Source organism: Bos grunniens, chromosome 4, assembly GCF_055505025.1.
Source record: "Bos grunniens cultivar Pamir isolate PY7600 chromosome 4, Bosgru_T2T1.0, whole genome shotgun sequence".
Taxonomy (NCBI): Eukaryota; Metazoa; Chordata; class Mammalia; order Artiodactyla; family Bovidae; genus Bos; species Bos grunniens.
In genome coordinates, this window is record NC_141168.1 from 27,727,111 (window position 1) to 27,742,550 (window position 15,440).

At 44.7% G+C, this 15,440-nt stretch overlaps 1 protein-coding gene across 2 annotated transcripts in view; it reads left to right on the plus strand.

Moving 5' to 3' along the window:
* Window positions 1–11,074, plus strand: part of RBM28 (RNA binding motif protein 28) — a 32,471-nt gene extending 21,397 nt beyond the window's left edge. For both annotated transcript variants that reach the window (XR_015162194.1, XM_086395774.1), the window contains exons 15-19: window positions 2,898–3,047; window positions 3,368–3,442; window positions 5,870–6,126; window positions 6,691–6,790; window positions 9,249–11,074. Coding sequence is in view for 1 of the 2 variants with exons in the window: in XM_086395774.1 (XP_086251900.1) it covers window positions 2,898–3,047; window positions 3,368–3,442; window positions 5,870–6,126; window positions 6,691–6,790; window positions 9,249–9,383 (717 nt within the window). In the remaining variant the exon portion in view is untranslated. The remainder of the gene's footprint in view (window positions 1–2,897; window positions 3,048–3,367; window positions 3,443–5,869; window positions 6,127–6,690; window positions 6,791–9,248) is intronic.
* The last annotated feature ends 4,366 nt before the right edge of the window (window positions 11,075–15,440 follow it).

Genomic DNA, 15,440 nt, shown 5'->3' on the forward strand with positions numbered 1-15,440 from the left:
AAGTATCTGCGCTCATGACTTAATTTAGCAAGCATTTATTGGATACCTGCTGCATTCTCAGCATTATACCAGGTGCTGTAATGCTAGTTTTCTTGCAGAGAAAATAATCTATGTCCTCTGCTCCTTAGAGGAGCATTTCACTACCATTTAGGCTCTTGCACTATAGTAAGTTCTCAGTGCCCTGTGGTGGGCACAGGGAGTCACTCAGGTCTTCAGCAGTTGTGTTAGACAAACTCTGAGCTCACACCAAGACTTAGTCAGGCTCTGTGTGACTACAGGAACCGCTGTCCTGCCCCCACGGTGCCCCCACATGCCTGCTGTGGGATTTATTGCTACACTGTCCTGTAATTATTCATCAGTCATTTCTCCCAGCCACACTGAGCTCTTTGAGAGCAGGTGTCATCTCATTGTTCCCAGTTGTTGGCATAGAAACTGGCACATAGTCATCTCTTGATCAGTGTTTATTGAATAAGCAGCATAGCCAGTATTATGAATCTACTTTGCTCTGATTCATCACCATAAACTATTTTCCTACTCCTGGAAATCCTCTTCAAAATGTATGATATTGCTATTCAGGGAATTATAGGAGAGAATGTGAGCATAGCTGACACCACTGTTAGTAAAACCATTCAAAGAGTTACTGTCATGGGAGTCAGTTATGTAATTTCTCATCAGCATCTGTGGTACTTAGTAAGAGTCTGTATATCTAACACCTGTCATCGCTTAGAGACATGTATGTGTGTTTTATAGTATTTGCATTATATTGAATTTTCTCTTTAAATCTTTCGTATGTGTAAGTATAGTGTTCAGCTAAGATAGTAAGCTTTTTGAAGATAAGAGCCTCATTTTATGCTTTTCTTTTTTTAAACGAATACCTGAATCATTTTACTATACACTGAAAGTTAACAACATTGTAAATCACTTATACTTCAATAAAAACTTTTAAAAAGCCAAAAAATCAGTTATATTTTCTTTTGAAATACAATCCAAATTTCTTAATCACTAAGAAAACTAAGGAAAAAAAGAGTATCAAGACACAGTTTCTATGGCTCTGTTATAAAGCATGCCAGACTAGCCACAGGTTGCTGCTACTGCTGCTAAGTCGCTTCAGTCGTGTCCGACTCTGTGTGACCCCATAGATGGCAGCCCACCAGGCTCCCCCATCCCTGGGATTCTCCAGGCAAGAATACTGGAGTGGGTTGCCATTTCCTTCTCCAATGCATGAAAGTGAAAAGTGAAAGTGAAGTCGCTCAGTCGTGTCCGACTCTTAGCGACCCCATGGACTGTAGACCACCAGGCTCCTCCATCCATGGGATTTTCCAGGCGAGAGTACTGGAGTGGGGTGCCATTGCCCTCTCCAGCCACAGGTGAATATAATGTAAATGTTCAACTCAAAAATAAAAACAACCCACCAGTAGTGCCGAGGGATGGAGTATTTAGTAACATCCCCACTGAGGATGAGAATATTTCCACATTGTTTTGAGTGTACAATTTTAATGTTTTGCTAAGGTGAGTCTTCATCACATACCACTTCATCGATGCTGTGCCCAACCAGTCTGCCATCCGCAGTGGGACAGTATCTCTTGATGGCCCCTCCTCTGGCCATGGGTGGTAATCACTTCACCTGCTCAGTACCGTCCTGACTCAGTCCTTTCATTCTTCTACTGTGTTCAAAAAACTGTCAGCTTCTCTGCCTTGGGCATCACAGTCGTTAACTCTGAAGGTCCAGAATAAATCTGGATCCAGGCGAGTAAATTCTCAAATTGGCAAAAGCTGCCATTTTTATGTAGGTTGCTAAATAGCCATGGTCCCACCAGGTGTGCACTGACTCCATCATCACCTGCTCCCAGAAAATGGACTAGAGGCCTTTGGAACGGTCTCACCATCCAGTGGTCTCACTTTGGCTCTTGAGCATGAAGTCGAGGGTGCTGTGCCATGCTGCATCGAGGCGAGTCCCTGGGCCAGGCCTGGGGGCAGCAGCTGAGGAGACTGGAGGGCTGTGCAGCGTGTCCGGCTGCCTATATGCTTTTCTTGATTTCCCTGCAGTACATGGCACCGTTCTAGGCACAGAGTAGATACTGGGCATATACCAAATGTGGCATCCACATGTCCCTGATACCTAGACTTCTCCATTACCCGACAAACACAGCTTCCTGGGAGTGAAACCATGTAAATGATCAGTTTTCCCAAAATACCCTGCCATTCCTCGGTGCCCCAAGATGCCTGGTACAGCTTAAAGTTTTAGGAAAAAATCATTCAAGAGAAGATCTGAGCTCTGAGCAAATACAGCTGAAGCTCCTTCCTGTATTTCTGAGGCTATTTGTTGGTCAGGATCTTCCTCATGCCAGAACTTTCTTATCTAAAGCCATCAGGCCTTCATCCTTCCCTTCTTCAGTAATATTTCTTCTGAGTGATTTCTTCAGTGAGGAGACCTGCAGACAGCACTTCAGTCCTGGTGCTGATTTATACCACCCCAAGTACCACATACCTCTCAGCTTGTATGTGCTGTCACATCAGCAGTTAGCCATTAAAATTCTTCTTGGGAAGTTTATCTGCATGCTTATTTGGAGGTCTGTGTGGATGTTTGTAAACCCTTAGAAAGCAAGAAAATACCTATTTAATGTGTTCTGTGCTCTCAGGTATATTCTAATAAAACAGACATTCATAAGTGTTAACTCCAGTAAAACTCTTGTGATGGTGATATAGATGAAGACTGTTTCAATAACCTAATTTCTTGTTGAAGCTGTTAAGGGTCTTTATCCTCTAACTATGGCTGATTCATGTCAATGTATGGCAAAAACTACTACAATATTGTAAAGTAATTAGTCTCTAATTAAAATAAATAAATTAAAAATAAATCCTCTAACTACTGATTCTTTTCCTCACTCTACTGGTAGTGTCGGGTGATGCGAGACCTGAAAGGAGCTTATGGGAAAATTAAGGGTCAGTCCTTGGGCTACGCCTTTGCAGAGTTCCAGGAGCACGAGCATGCCCTGGCGGCCCTGCGCCACATCAACAACAATCCGGAGATCTTCGGGCCTCAGAAGGTGAGCCTTGTCCTGTGGCGGGGGGCCTGTCCTCCGGGGGCCATTTATGGGAAGCCCTCTGACACTTGTGTGATGGATAAGAGTGGCAAGGCCTTGGAGAAGTGAGCGGTGACTCAGGTGACGGGATGATTGGAGGGAACTCTAAATTGGGTAGTCTGCTTGCAGAACTGGCCCCTTGCCTTTAAGTAGAGGGAAGTGAGCAGCACCCTCTGACTTGCAAGCAAGAGGGTAGTGGGGGCAGGGGTGGCGAGCATCTCAGCTCCATTGCATGCTGAGATTAAGAAATCAAATGAATGACAATCTGTCTCCTGCTGCTGCAGAGACCAATAGTGGAATTCTCTTTGGAAGATCGAAGGAAACTTAAAGTCAAGGAACTGAGGATCCAGCGCAGCCAGGTACAGAATTGAAATTTTTTTCTTTTCTCTTTATTTTTTAGTTGTGGTAATATATGCATCACATAAACTCTACTATTTTAAGCATACAGTTCAATTTTTTTTCAGACCATATTTAAGCTCCTGTTTTGTTCATTTGTGGTTCTGTTCCCTTAAATTAGGGCTCTGCCTTGCTAGGTTCTTGGTTACGCTTTCCTCTTAGTTTCCTAGAACTCTGCAGGCCGTCTCTCCTCCACTGGCCTGGCTGGTGGTAGCTCCACAGAAGGAAAGGGAGAGGAGAAGCAGCCCAATGCTGTTGGCAGTCAGCAGTGCTTGTACTGCAGTGTTTGGTGATGGTACATGTCAGAATTAATAACCAAGGTTAAGTTGTCCGTTACCTGTAGATTTCAGCTATCTCTTCTGTAATTCTCTTTTCATCTTGTACGCTCCAGAGGAGTGATTCCTGGTAGTTTTAGTACTGTTTCTAATCTAGTGTAGTGTAGAGGAACTCTGGGAACAGGAAGACTCATGTTCAAACTCAGGCTCTGCCCCTTTCTGAGTTCCTTGGCAAGTTACTACCCCTTTCAGCTTCAGCTTCTAGTTTATAAAAATAGGTTTAATATCATCTGTGTTAACATGTGTAAGTTGTCTCACAAGCTACACGGTCAGTACACAGTCAGTACTCATTCTCTCATCCATCATGCCACAGGACATAGAAGACCAGATTATTCTTGATACCATAACTCTTACAGATCTCATCGATAGTATACCTTGACTTGGATATATACCAAACATTTGCTGTGTTCTGGGTCTTTATGGTGTATATCATGAGCATGACCCATAGAAGAGGAGTTTCAGTGATGCATACCATGACCCTAGATTGGAAAAATCTGGGTTCTGCTTATTATTTAAGACAGCTTTGTTATTGTAGTTATAGAATTATTTACTGCCTCAATCAGAGGTGATTCTGTAGCTTCTGGCTTAAAAAAAAAATTCAGGTGGCCTTATTTGTTATCTACACTTACGTACATACCCGTCTTTCTGTGTAAAAGTGCCCCTTTCCCGTGACTCAGGGATCCTTCTCAATTTCCATGCTCATATTCCCCAAGTGACTTTTCCCCACCTCTCTCAGAAGAGAAGAGACTTTATTGCTTGTGCTTTCATGAATGTCCTTAGGCTCTTTTTCAGTTTTTTACTTGGTTTATATCTCTTTTCTCCACTGGGCTGTGAGTTCTAAAAGGTAGACACTTCATTCTTTCATCTGCACCCTTACCACTTAGAGACTGGCACATAAGAGGCATAAAATAGATCTTTGTTCTCCCACTATGCCTGTTTAGATTTCTGAGGTGAAAAGGACAGAATAACATTATTATTACTGCATTGATTTCACATGAATCTTCTTTGTCTTCCCCCACTTGTGCAAAATAAATATGTAACATACTTTATGTCCTCCTCCTCATGTCTTTTCCTTATCTTCATTTCATTTATTTTTTTCTCTAAGGTTCTTCCTTTTTTTTTAATGTGGATTTGAGTTTCTAACCTGTTGTTTTACCTTTCTTAGTAAATTCATTTAGTATTTCTTGCAATGAAGGTCTACCAGTGATAAATTTCCTTAATTTTATTTTGGAGGTGGGTAGGTGCCTCACCGAGCGGCTTGCAGGATACTAGTTCCCTGACCAAGGATCAAACCTAGGGCCCTGGCTGTGAGAGCACCAAGTTCTAACTCCTGGGCCCCAGGGAATCCCCATATTTCTTTAATTTTTGTTTGTCTGGTAAAGTTTTGTTTTTCCTTCACTTTTGAAGGATAATTACATGGATACAGAACTCTAGGTTGGTGATTCCTCTGCCACACACACATACTTTTAAACACTTTATTCTGTTTTCTTCTTGCTTACATGGTTTCTGAAGGGAAATCCAGTGTAATCTTAACTTTGTTCCTCTGTGGGTAATGAATTTTCCCTACCTTTGGGGAAAGATTTTTCTCTTTGATTTCTTACAATTTGATATGATACGCCTAGATGTACTTTTTTTTTTTTAATCCTGTTTAGTGTTTGTCTGAGCTTTCTGAGTCTGTGGTTTAATGTCTGTTGAAGTTTGAAAATCTTCAACTCTCATTACTTCAGGTATTTCTTCTCATTCCCATTACACCTGTGCTCCATGCTGCTGGCCCTTTCTTGTTTGTTTTCTGCTGGCTTTTGAGTTTGGGGCGTACCTACACTTTCTCCTCGTTTCTGCATGGGAAAAGGAAAATGGTTGTTTTGTGTCTCCTACCCAGTAACCCTCTGTTACGATGTCAGGACCTGTGAACTGCTTGTGTTCATTTTCTTAAAGTCTCTAACTATTTGGGGGAAGAATTCCCCTTCTCTCACCAAACTTAGTCCTCTTCTGCTGCGTGTTTCCAGCAAATAAATCTCACCTAGTAACCAAGTAGCATTCTCTCGTCTTCTGCAGCAAAAAGTGAAATCCAAGCCTGGAACTGGTGAGCCCCAGCAGGTACCACCAGAACCTGGGAAAAAGCAGCAACAGAAGGCAGCTCAGAACCACATGCAGGAACAAAGCCAGGCCTCCGTGCAGCAGAAGGGGACAGCAGACTCTGTCTCGTGGGCAGGGTTCCAGACCAAGGCCGAAGTGGAGCACGTGGAGCTGCCTGATGGGAAGAAGAGAAGAAAGGTCCTGGCGCTCCCTTCACACCGAGGCCCCAAAATTAGGTGAGATGTGGGATGGCTTCTCAGAGGGTTTGTCTTACTTTGCCATTTTTCCTCTTTGGGGCTTTTGTGTGGATGAAAGGGATGCTGGTTGCTCCAGTCCCGCATGCAGTATCTCTATGCCGGCAGAGTCACTCTTGCACCAAATGGAGGCCAGAACAGGACTGGCCTTGGGCCCCTCAGAGGGGCCTTCCAGGGTGGGCTCTCATGCTGCTTTTCTCCTCCTCTGAAGCGCTTCCTCTTGTCTTGATGGCTGTCTCTGAGGCCCACCTACTTGAGGTTTCTATCTAGAACAACAGATTAATGCTGTCAACAAAAATCAATCTTTACGAAATTTTTGTTAAGTAAACAATGGTTTTTAAAAGTCCCTTGAGGTTTTTAAACCAAAGCAAAAGACAAGTATACAAATGTTGAGCCCTAGGACATTCTGTTGCAGTATCCCTTGATTTCTCAGGGGCTTAGAAAGAGCCAGTGTAAGAAAAGGCCTTTTATCTTTTGGGCTGAGAAAACCTCAGGAGTGCCAATTAGAGGAAGAACTCAGGGTGACACTTGACCATGTTGTTTCAGGTTGCGGGACAAAGGCAAAATGAAGCCTCTCCCTCCCAAGAAGCCAAAGCCCCAGACAAACCACCAGAAGCAAGAGAAGCAGAAATTATCTTCCAAGCAGGTAAGTTCTGTAGGCCCTGAGGCTTTGGTATGGCACAGGTCTGCCAGGGTTGGCAGCCATTTGAGCCTTGATTAGTTAAGCAAAGGAAAAGACTTCTTCTAGATTGCGGTTATGTACAGGGCTGCAGATGTGGAGGTACATAGTCCTAAAAGTAGGGAGAAGAATACAGTGGACCCCATGATTTTGTTACTGTGCTTCAACAATTATCTTGTTTTACCTACCCACCCCCACCCCATCCTGTGAGTATATTACAGTGAACTCTACCTCACTTGTAGATGTACCCCATGTAGAAACATATCTCAGGATTTATCTCCAGCTGATCAGGCCTTACACACATATGGTGGCTCATAGGGTAAAGAATCTGCCTGCAGGGTGGGAGACCTGGGTTTGAACCCTGGGTTGGGAAGATCCCCCTGGAGAAGGGAATGGGTACCCACTCCAGTATTGTTGCCTGGAGAAGTCCACGGACAGCAGAAACCTGGCAGGCTGTAGTCTGTGGGGTCACAAAGATTGAGACACGACTGAGCGACTAACACTTGCTTTCACTTTAAACACACATAGACACAGACACATGTTATGCGATCATCACATCTAATGAAATTAATAAGAAACCCTTACTAGCTAATGTGTGGCCCATATTAAAACATTCCCAGTTACCTCAAAAATACATATTTTTAAGTTGGTTTGTATAAATCGGGTTCCAAACAAAAAGCCGGGTTACTTCCTTGACCGGGGATTGAAGCAGTGCCTCAGCAGTGAAAGTGTTGAGTCCTAACCACTGGACCACCAGGGAATTCCCTGTATTTGGTTTTTAAATCTCTTAAATCTTTTTTCCCCTATAATATCCAGTCTTCCTTACTACACCCTTTTTTCCATGCTATTAATTAGCTGGATCAGCCAGGTCCTTGGCCTTTTAGAATATATTACCTTTTGAATTTAGCGGCTTTCTTCCTTGTTGCTGTCATTTAACTTGTTCCTGTAGTACCCCATGTTGCTTACAAACTGGACTTTAGGTCCAGAGCCTTGATTAGATTTAGGTCCAGTTTTCTTGGTGAGAGTATTTCATAGGTGGTGCTGTGTGCTTTCTGTTGTATTGTACCGTGAGGTGCATAGTGTCTGGTTGCCTCTTTTTTTTTTTTTTTTTTTACTTTTTATTTTACATTGGATTATAGCTGATTAACAATGTTGTGATAGTTTTAGGCGGACAGCAAAGGGACTCGGCCATATATACATGTATCCATTGTATACATGGGTCTAGGTTGCCACATAACATTGAGCTGAGTTCCCTGAGCAGTGCGGTAGGACCTTGCTGGATATCCATTTTAAACAATACTGCAACGTGTGCGTGTCAGTCCAAATTCCCTAACTGCCCCGTCGCCCCATTCTTCCTCCCTTGGTTGCCCCATTTTTAGTGATGCTCTGATTCATCAGTAGCCTTAGAGATTGTCTGCTTCATCCCTCCATTTGAAAGTCTTAGCACCCATTGATGATTGCTGTTTATTTAGATATGTATTTCAGTACGAGTTGCAGAATGGTAATTTCTTAATTTTATCAATCCTTATGTGTTTTTTAAGTAAAAGTCTAGAAAAAAGAGCCTTCCCTTATCAACTGTTTGGCTACCACAGAATACCATTTGTGTAGGAAAAGCAAGGTAATTGCTAGTTTTTTTTTTTTTTTTTTATCAGTTCCCAGAGTAATGAGTTGTTTCCCTACCAGCCTTCTCTGAGAAAGTAAGGTTTTTGTAGCGTTGTGACTTTGCGAGCTTCTATGTACTTGACATGTTTCAGCCGGATGCAGTCATTATTCTGTCCCATCTGAGGCCAGCAGAAGCCCCTTCAGGTTGACTCCTGAGTCCTGATGCAACCTTGCCTGTGGTAGTGTCCTTGCTTCTAACACAGTGGGATGTCCCCACGTATCTGTTACTTTGTCAGTCCTGGCATTAGCTTCCAAGGGGCCCTGGCTCTTTTTAGTAGAAAGTGGTGGTCATGCGTTCTCGATCATTTGAGGTCAGATTTTCTTTTTTCCTTGCCTAGTCCCTTTATTTTAAGGGTATAAGATGCATTTGCCGTCTCATCCCACTCAAGAAATCTGTGTCTCTGGGAAGCCTCTGACCCAGCAGACCATCTTATAGAGGTCTCTTTGAAGCCCTGTAATCCTTGGTGAAGGAAAGGGCAAGCGAGACCATCTGGACTCGAGGCTGACTCATCCTTGAGGAGATCTGTGTGAGCATTTGGGAGTTGGAGTGGGAGTGGTGTTTTAGCGGGGTCCTTCTCTTAAGCATTCCTGGTCTGTTTTCTCACCAATGGACAATCATTTTGGGGTCACTCCCTGGAAGTCCCTCATGTGGTGGACAAGATCTCTGAAGCTAACTCTCTTTCTCCCTTGGCTGGCCCGAGGGTAAGGTAATGCTTAGTGCTTGAAACTGATGATCTTATGTTTCCTTTCCTTTCATTTGTAGGTACCTAGGAAAAAAGCTAAAGGAAATAAGACGGAAGTTCGCTTCAACCAGCTGGTGGAACAATATAAGCAGAAATTATTGGGACTTTCTAAAGGAGTTCCTCTTGCAAAGCGGAGCAAATGGTTTGACAGTTGATGATGCTAGAAGACTGGGTAAGGAACTGGATTGTGTGCATCTTGGTAAGGCTTCCTCCCCCCGCCGCTTGTCACTTACGAGGGAAGAAGCCCCCTGAGAGCGCTGCCACTTCGGGATGTCAGCGTTTGGACTTTGGTTCCTCCTGTGCGTGGTTAGCTAACCACAAAGAGGTATATCAGAAAAACATGGGACGCTTTTTACATATTCTGAGTGAAGTTGTGTCTATTAATTCTTACCCATTTTAATTGTGTTTCTCAAATGGAAACAATTATAAAAAGCATTCTTGACTGCCGAAGTTTTAAGATGTATATTTTGTTAAGTGTCTTCTCTAAATGAGATAATTTGTGGCTTTTTGAATAACAGACTCTCATTTTTAATATATGTGACTCCTTTATTATAATTTATAAATGTCTTTAATATTCCCAACTCTCATTCAGTCATGTAGGCCTACATACTGCAGGAATTAAGAAAGAGCAGAGAAAAATGATTTCCAACCTAATCTCTGAGGTTGGGAGAAACTTGGAAAGTAATCGAGGGCATGGGGCCTGGCCAGGAGCAGTGCTTGATAATCGTCTGCCAAGTAAGTGGGGAGTAGCTGGTAGTTCACTTGAAGTCATTTGCAGTGGCCCACAGACACCAGCCTGGCTGGTGCTAGCCTGCATTTCCTGTCTTCCAGCACCACCTCCTGTGGACTCAAGAGATGTAGTGGGTAGTGGAGAGAGCAGTGAGCAGGAGGCCAGAGAAAGAGTTGGAAATACAGCAGAATTCTTAGTTCCCCAGTCCAGTCCGGTGCTATCATGAGAGATGCTTTCTTCAGAACCATTGCTGACCTAGGGATATCACTATTTCATTGAAGTATCTTGGGAAACCCGTGAATGCTCAGAAATACTCTTAACTGGCTTAATAATGGGTAAAAGAGAGACCATGAAAATGCTGAAAGCTTTTGGAGAGAACTTGTCTCCAGAGTTACCTTGAGACTGTGTGACCTGGGGAGTCCTGGCAGCAGCTTGGCAGCCCATCAACCCTAGGATGGGGTCAGACATGTTATTAAGGGTGTATTGATGCATAGAATATCCACAGCCTATCTGTCCTTTGCTCTGTTTTCCCTTCTCCAACTCTCTGCCCACCAGACAGTTTTTCCCCTGTTGTCCAAATATCTATAAATTAACCTTTAAAAATAATCTTAACATTTAGGATAGAGAACAGTTGGTGTTCATTCAGATAGCTTTGCCAGATTTTCTCAGATCCAGATGTTTCTCCTGACGGGTTTAGCAACCCGGTATGTTTAAAACATCATTCAGTTGCCCGAAAAGTTCTTTAAAAAGTTCTAGGGTGAATCATCCACTTTCTCAACACCCAGATTCCTTGTGTGACGTCCTCCTGGGGGGCACATTACCACCGGTTATCTGGGTAGCCTCTTAGCTTGCCTTGGGAGTTTTAATGCAAGGAGAATTGTGCCCACTTCTGCACTTCAGAGCCTGATGTTTCATGAAATGGAATTTTCTGAATTAAACATGAAAGTGGACTTATGGGCTCCTTGGTTCAAAAACAACATCAAAACAAGCATTTCATTTAACTTCCAAGACTGAAGGCTGTCGGTCAGAACTGTCAAGTGTAGGTAGATTTTCTGGCTCGATTATGTAGCAGCTTGACTCAGAGATACTTCTTGTAAATAAAGAGTCTTAAGATTGTGTACTGGCTGTTTCTTTGCTTTTTTTTTTTTTTAATAAGAGGGTGGTGTAAGTGGGAGACTCGGTCGATGTGAAGTCTCCGCTTTGATCCACAGTGTACAAGTCCCTTCCTCTAGACTCGCCTGCGGCAAGGATTCTGCCTCCACTGTCTTGAAGTGAGGTTTCCAGCTCCCTCTATTACAAAGTCAGGGCATGTGAAGTTGTTCTTGGAAATACTTCCAAATGTCCTCTGGTATGTTTTTGTCTTGAAAAGAGGTTTTCCAACTAAAAATTCAGAGTACAGAACCTCAAGGCTCCAGAGAGCTCCTTCTCAGCATATATTTGACCTTCAGTCATCTGAGGAAGCAGGAGGTCACGTACGCCTCTGTGAGTGCTGACCACTCAGAATCTTCGGTTCACAGGCCCTCTGGCTGACCCATATAGCCAGTTCATTGCTTAATATTCTTGTCACTCACTTTTTGAGAAGTGACTGATGGGCTTCTGCCAATTTTGTCATGGAACTGGCAACGCTGCCCACCCACCTTGGAAAGTTCCTGAGACTCCTCCGTGGACTGCTCCCTCATGGCAGTAGCCATATCATCAGACTGAGGATTCCCGAGGTAAGATTGCATTTCCGTTTATCTCAGATGATGCTCAGCTGTGCTTTCTCTCACTCAGTCCTCACTGGCGCTTAAAGGACCAGGATAAGGTTGCTTTGTTACCTTCGGGCAGAGTAAAAATTTCCAAACCTCCCTTTGCCCACGGTTGACTAATTTAGAAGTTACACAGATGCACTGTCTTATTTTGGTTCTTTTGTTCTTGTCCTGACGCCTCTTCCTCTCCAGGATTAATTGCAAAGTCCGAGACTGCTCATTGATTGGGATGTTATTCAGTGGCCCGGCGGTGGATGAGTTATAAGTACATCTACAGTGACTTTGGCTTTTGATTCTGAACTAGTGTTTGGCTGCAGACTGGCTTCTGTGTTTGTGGAGTAATATAGTGGGAAGAATGTGGAGGACAGACTGACTCGAGCTCGGTAACCAATTCTGAGAAGGAAACTGCAGAGTCACCAGAATAACCTTTTGGACCACCCCCAAATGGAGCATCTTGATGGATGGTAAATCCAATTTTCCTCGGGCTTGTCCACGCCACCCAGAGCCTGCTGCCTTTTGTCAGACATAAGACTTCACTGCTGCAGAGTCATCCTGGGATCTCCTTCCCTGGCCTTTTGACAGAAGGGAAATCCTTTTTGTCTTTGAGGGCAGGGACTATATTTTACACTTTTCTATATACCCTGCAATACTTAACAATGATTTACCCATAGTAGGAATTCATTTAACTCCATTGAACTCCCTGGAACAGAAGGCCATCTGTTCCAGGGTTTAGCGGGGTTTGTGAAGGACAGCAGAGTCATTTCCTGGGGTGATGTATGTGAAAGGGATCCAAAATACAAAGTGATAGAAAAAGAATAATAAATTGTTGGTCACAGTCCCTTGAGCATGCCACCTGTGTTCTCTCTGCTGTCCCTTGTCCATGCCAATTTGTCCCTCTCCACTCATATCTACCATTTCTCCCTGGGAACTTCATCCACCGCAGGGCATTGCAGTCCCTTCCCAGGTCCCTGACACTTTCTGGTTGGTGTCCTACTCTTTCGACAATATATGCAGCTAGCTGACTAGGCATTTCATTGGGTCTGACCTCCCCGAGTAGACTGAACCCATGATGGCCATCCCAGCCCCAGGGCATGGCCGATGTGCCCTTAGTGATTGCTAATAAGGATGATGAAGATAAGGGGTACAGCAGTCACCTGCTGTAGTGACCTCTCCCCAGCCTATCATTTGAAGTATTTCCTTTTTTCTTTCTAGTTCAACCTTGTTCCTCATAGTAGGTGTTCAATTAATGTCAGTTCCTGTCTCTCATTTTCATCTTCCCTGGACTACTGTCTGAGCCTCAGTCCACCAGCAACTTCCCTCAGATATTGCTCAATCTGCCTTGTGTCTGGCGCCCATCCCATTCCTGTCTCCCTCTGCCCGAGGGACTCCCAGTCCTTAAGTACAGGGCTGTACATTAAAGGCTGTGTGCAGAAACCTTATTAAGAAGCTGATTCTCAAGTGTCACCTTCTCACTCTCAACCTCACTATTTTCCCCTCTTACTTTCCTCTGTCCGGGGTCTGCCACTCCATTGTCTGCATGCATTTTTCAACCAAAAGATACTCAGGTGCTGGGCTTCTGATGAGGTTTTCCCCTTGGAAGCTACTGCAGGACAGATGCTTTCTATTTTAACCTGTGTTGGGGAAGACCCTATCGTGGTAGTTGGCACCTCAGATGGAGGAAGAAGTCCAGAACATTGTTCCTATGAGAGGATTTAGGTGTACCCTTCTTATAAGATAGTGTAATATTGTGATTTATAATTTGAAATGTATATTTGATCTTTGTCCCTGTTCGTGGAACAGAGGTCCTAAAACTCTTGGAACTTCCTGTGCAGGGAGCAAAAGAGGTGTCTTGTTATAAGGTGACTTTTGGAACATCCATAAAGATGCCAGCGGAGCCAACCCAGAGATCGGAGGGTTGGAATTTTCAGGCCTCACCTCCCATCTCCCATGCAGGGAAATAGGCTGAAGATTCCATCGTCAGTGGCCAGGGATTTAATCAATCACACCTCTTTGAGGAAGCCTCCATGGAAACCTGGAAGAACAAGGTTCTGAGGACTTCTGGGTTGATAAACGTGAAAGGAGCTGAAGAAGCTGGCTCACTTAGAGAGGGCATGGAAGCCCCCTGCCCCTTCTCAGTGCTTTGTCCTGTGCGTCTCTTCCATCTGGCTGTTCCTGAGTTACATCCTCTTAGGATTAACTGGTAATCTAGTTTCTCTGGGTTCTGTGAGCTGCTCTAGCAAATTAGGAGGGGGTCACTGGAACCTCCGATTGGTTAGAAGCACAGGTAACATCCTAAATGTGTGATTGGTTTCTGGATTTGGGGGTGGGAAGCAGTCTTAGGGGACTGGGCCTTTAACCTGCAGGATCCGATGCTATCTCCAAGTAGATAGTGTCAGAATTCAGTTGGAATGTAGGACACCCAGCTGGTGTTGGAAAATTGCTTAGTATGGGGAAAAAAACACACCCTTTGGAGTTGGATGCAAAATTGTAGTTAGAATTATAGATAATATTCTTTTAAAAGTGCCCCAACAAACACCCCTCCTCCAGGAGTGCAGTGGCCATCAGTTGCTGGAGTATATGTGCTTGTCCTGCCCTCACGATACCGCTGCTGCAGGGCCCTAGGGAACAAAGTAGGCCTGTATCTTTAGAGGGGGTAATGCCATGAAGCAAGCTCCGGGAGATGGTGAAGGATAGGGAGGCCTGGCGTGCTGCAGTCCATGGGGTCGCAAAGAGTTGGGCACGACTGAGCTACTGAACAACAACAATGCAGAGGAAAAGAACAACTCCGAGGCAGAGTGCTCTGGCTCCTCCCAAGCCAGCAGGGTCAACTCTGGTGTAACTCCCTCGTTACATCAGACCCCAGACCCACCTTATGTGTTAGGCAGGCCAGAGAGCACTATCTCTTTTGGAGACGGCAAATTGAGGCCCAGACAGAGGAGCCGGCACAGGACGGGGCTGGGATACAAGCCCAGATCATCTGATACCCAGACCAGTGCTCTGTCCTCCTCTGATCTCTGCTGCCACCTAACCTGCCCCCCTCAGGGCCTCCATGTCCCCCTTTGCATAAAAAGAGTTTCTTGAAGGAGCATGGGCTTCACTTGTTCTGGCTGTCACCAGCTATGGCAGGATGTGGCCCCAAAGAGCCTATGACTGTTGAGAGGGACAGGGCCACAGCCACACTGGCCTCTGGATCAAAATAGTGGAGTGTGGGCAAAGGCAGGGCTGAGGGGTGGCCAGTCAACTTCATCCTGGGGCTCCAGACTTTCTCGGGGCCATCCACCCATGGGAGTGTGCAGATGAAACCCTGGGGTGAAGTAGTGGGCAGATGGTGGGCCCCTCCATCCCCTCCTGGCTTGAAGCTTTGCTAATGATGGGGAAGACACCATGAAGAAAAACATCTGGTTTTTTTGCTCAAGCCAAACAGCAGGTGGGACCCTAGTTCCCTGACCTGGGATCGAACCTGTGCCCCTGCTGCAGTGGAAGTGCAGAGTCTAAACCACTGGAATGCCAGGGAAGTCCAACAAAAACAGTCACAACTTTTTTTTTTTTTTTTGCCTGCACCACATGACATGTAGGACCTTAGTTCCCCCACCAGGGATTGAATCCACACTCCCTGCGATGGATGCACAGGGTCTTAACCACTAAACCAGCAGGGAAGTCCACACTGCATTTCTCATTTCCCTTCCCGGCCCTTCCCAGGCAGGCTGAGGACAGCCCAGTCATGTGAGAATAGA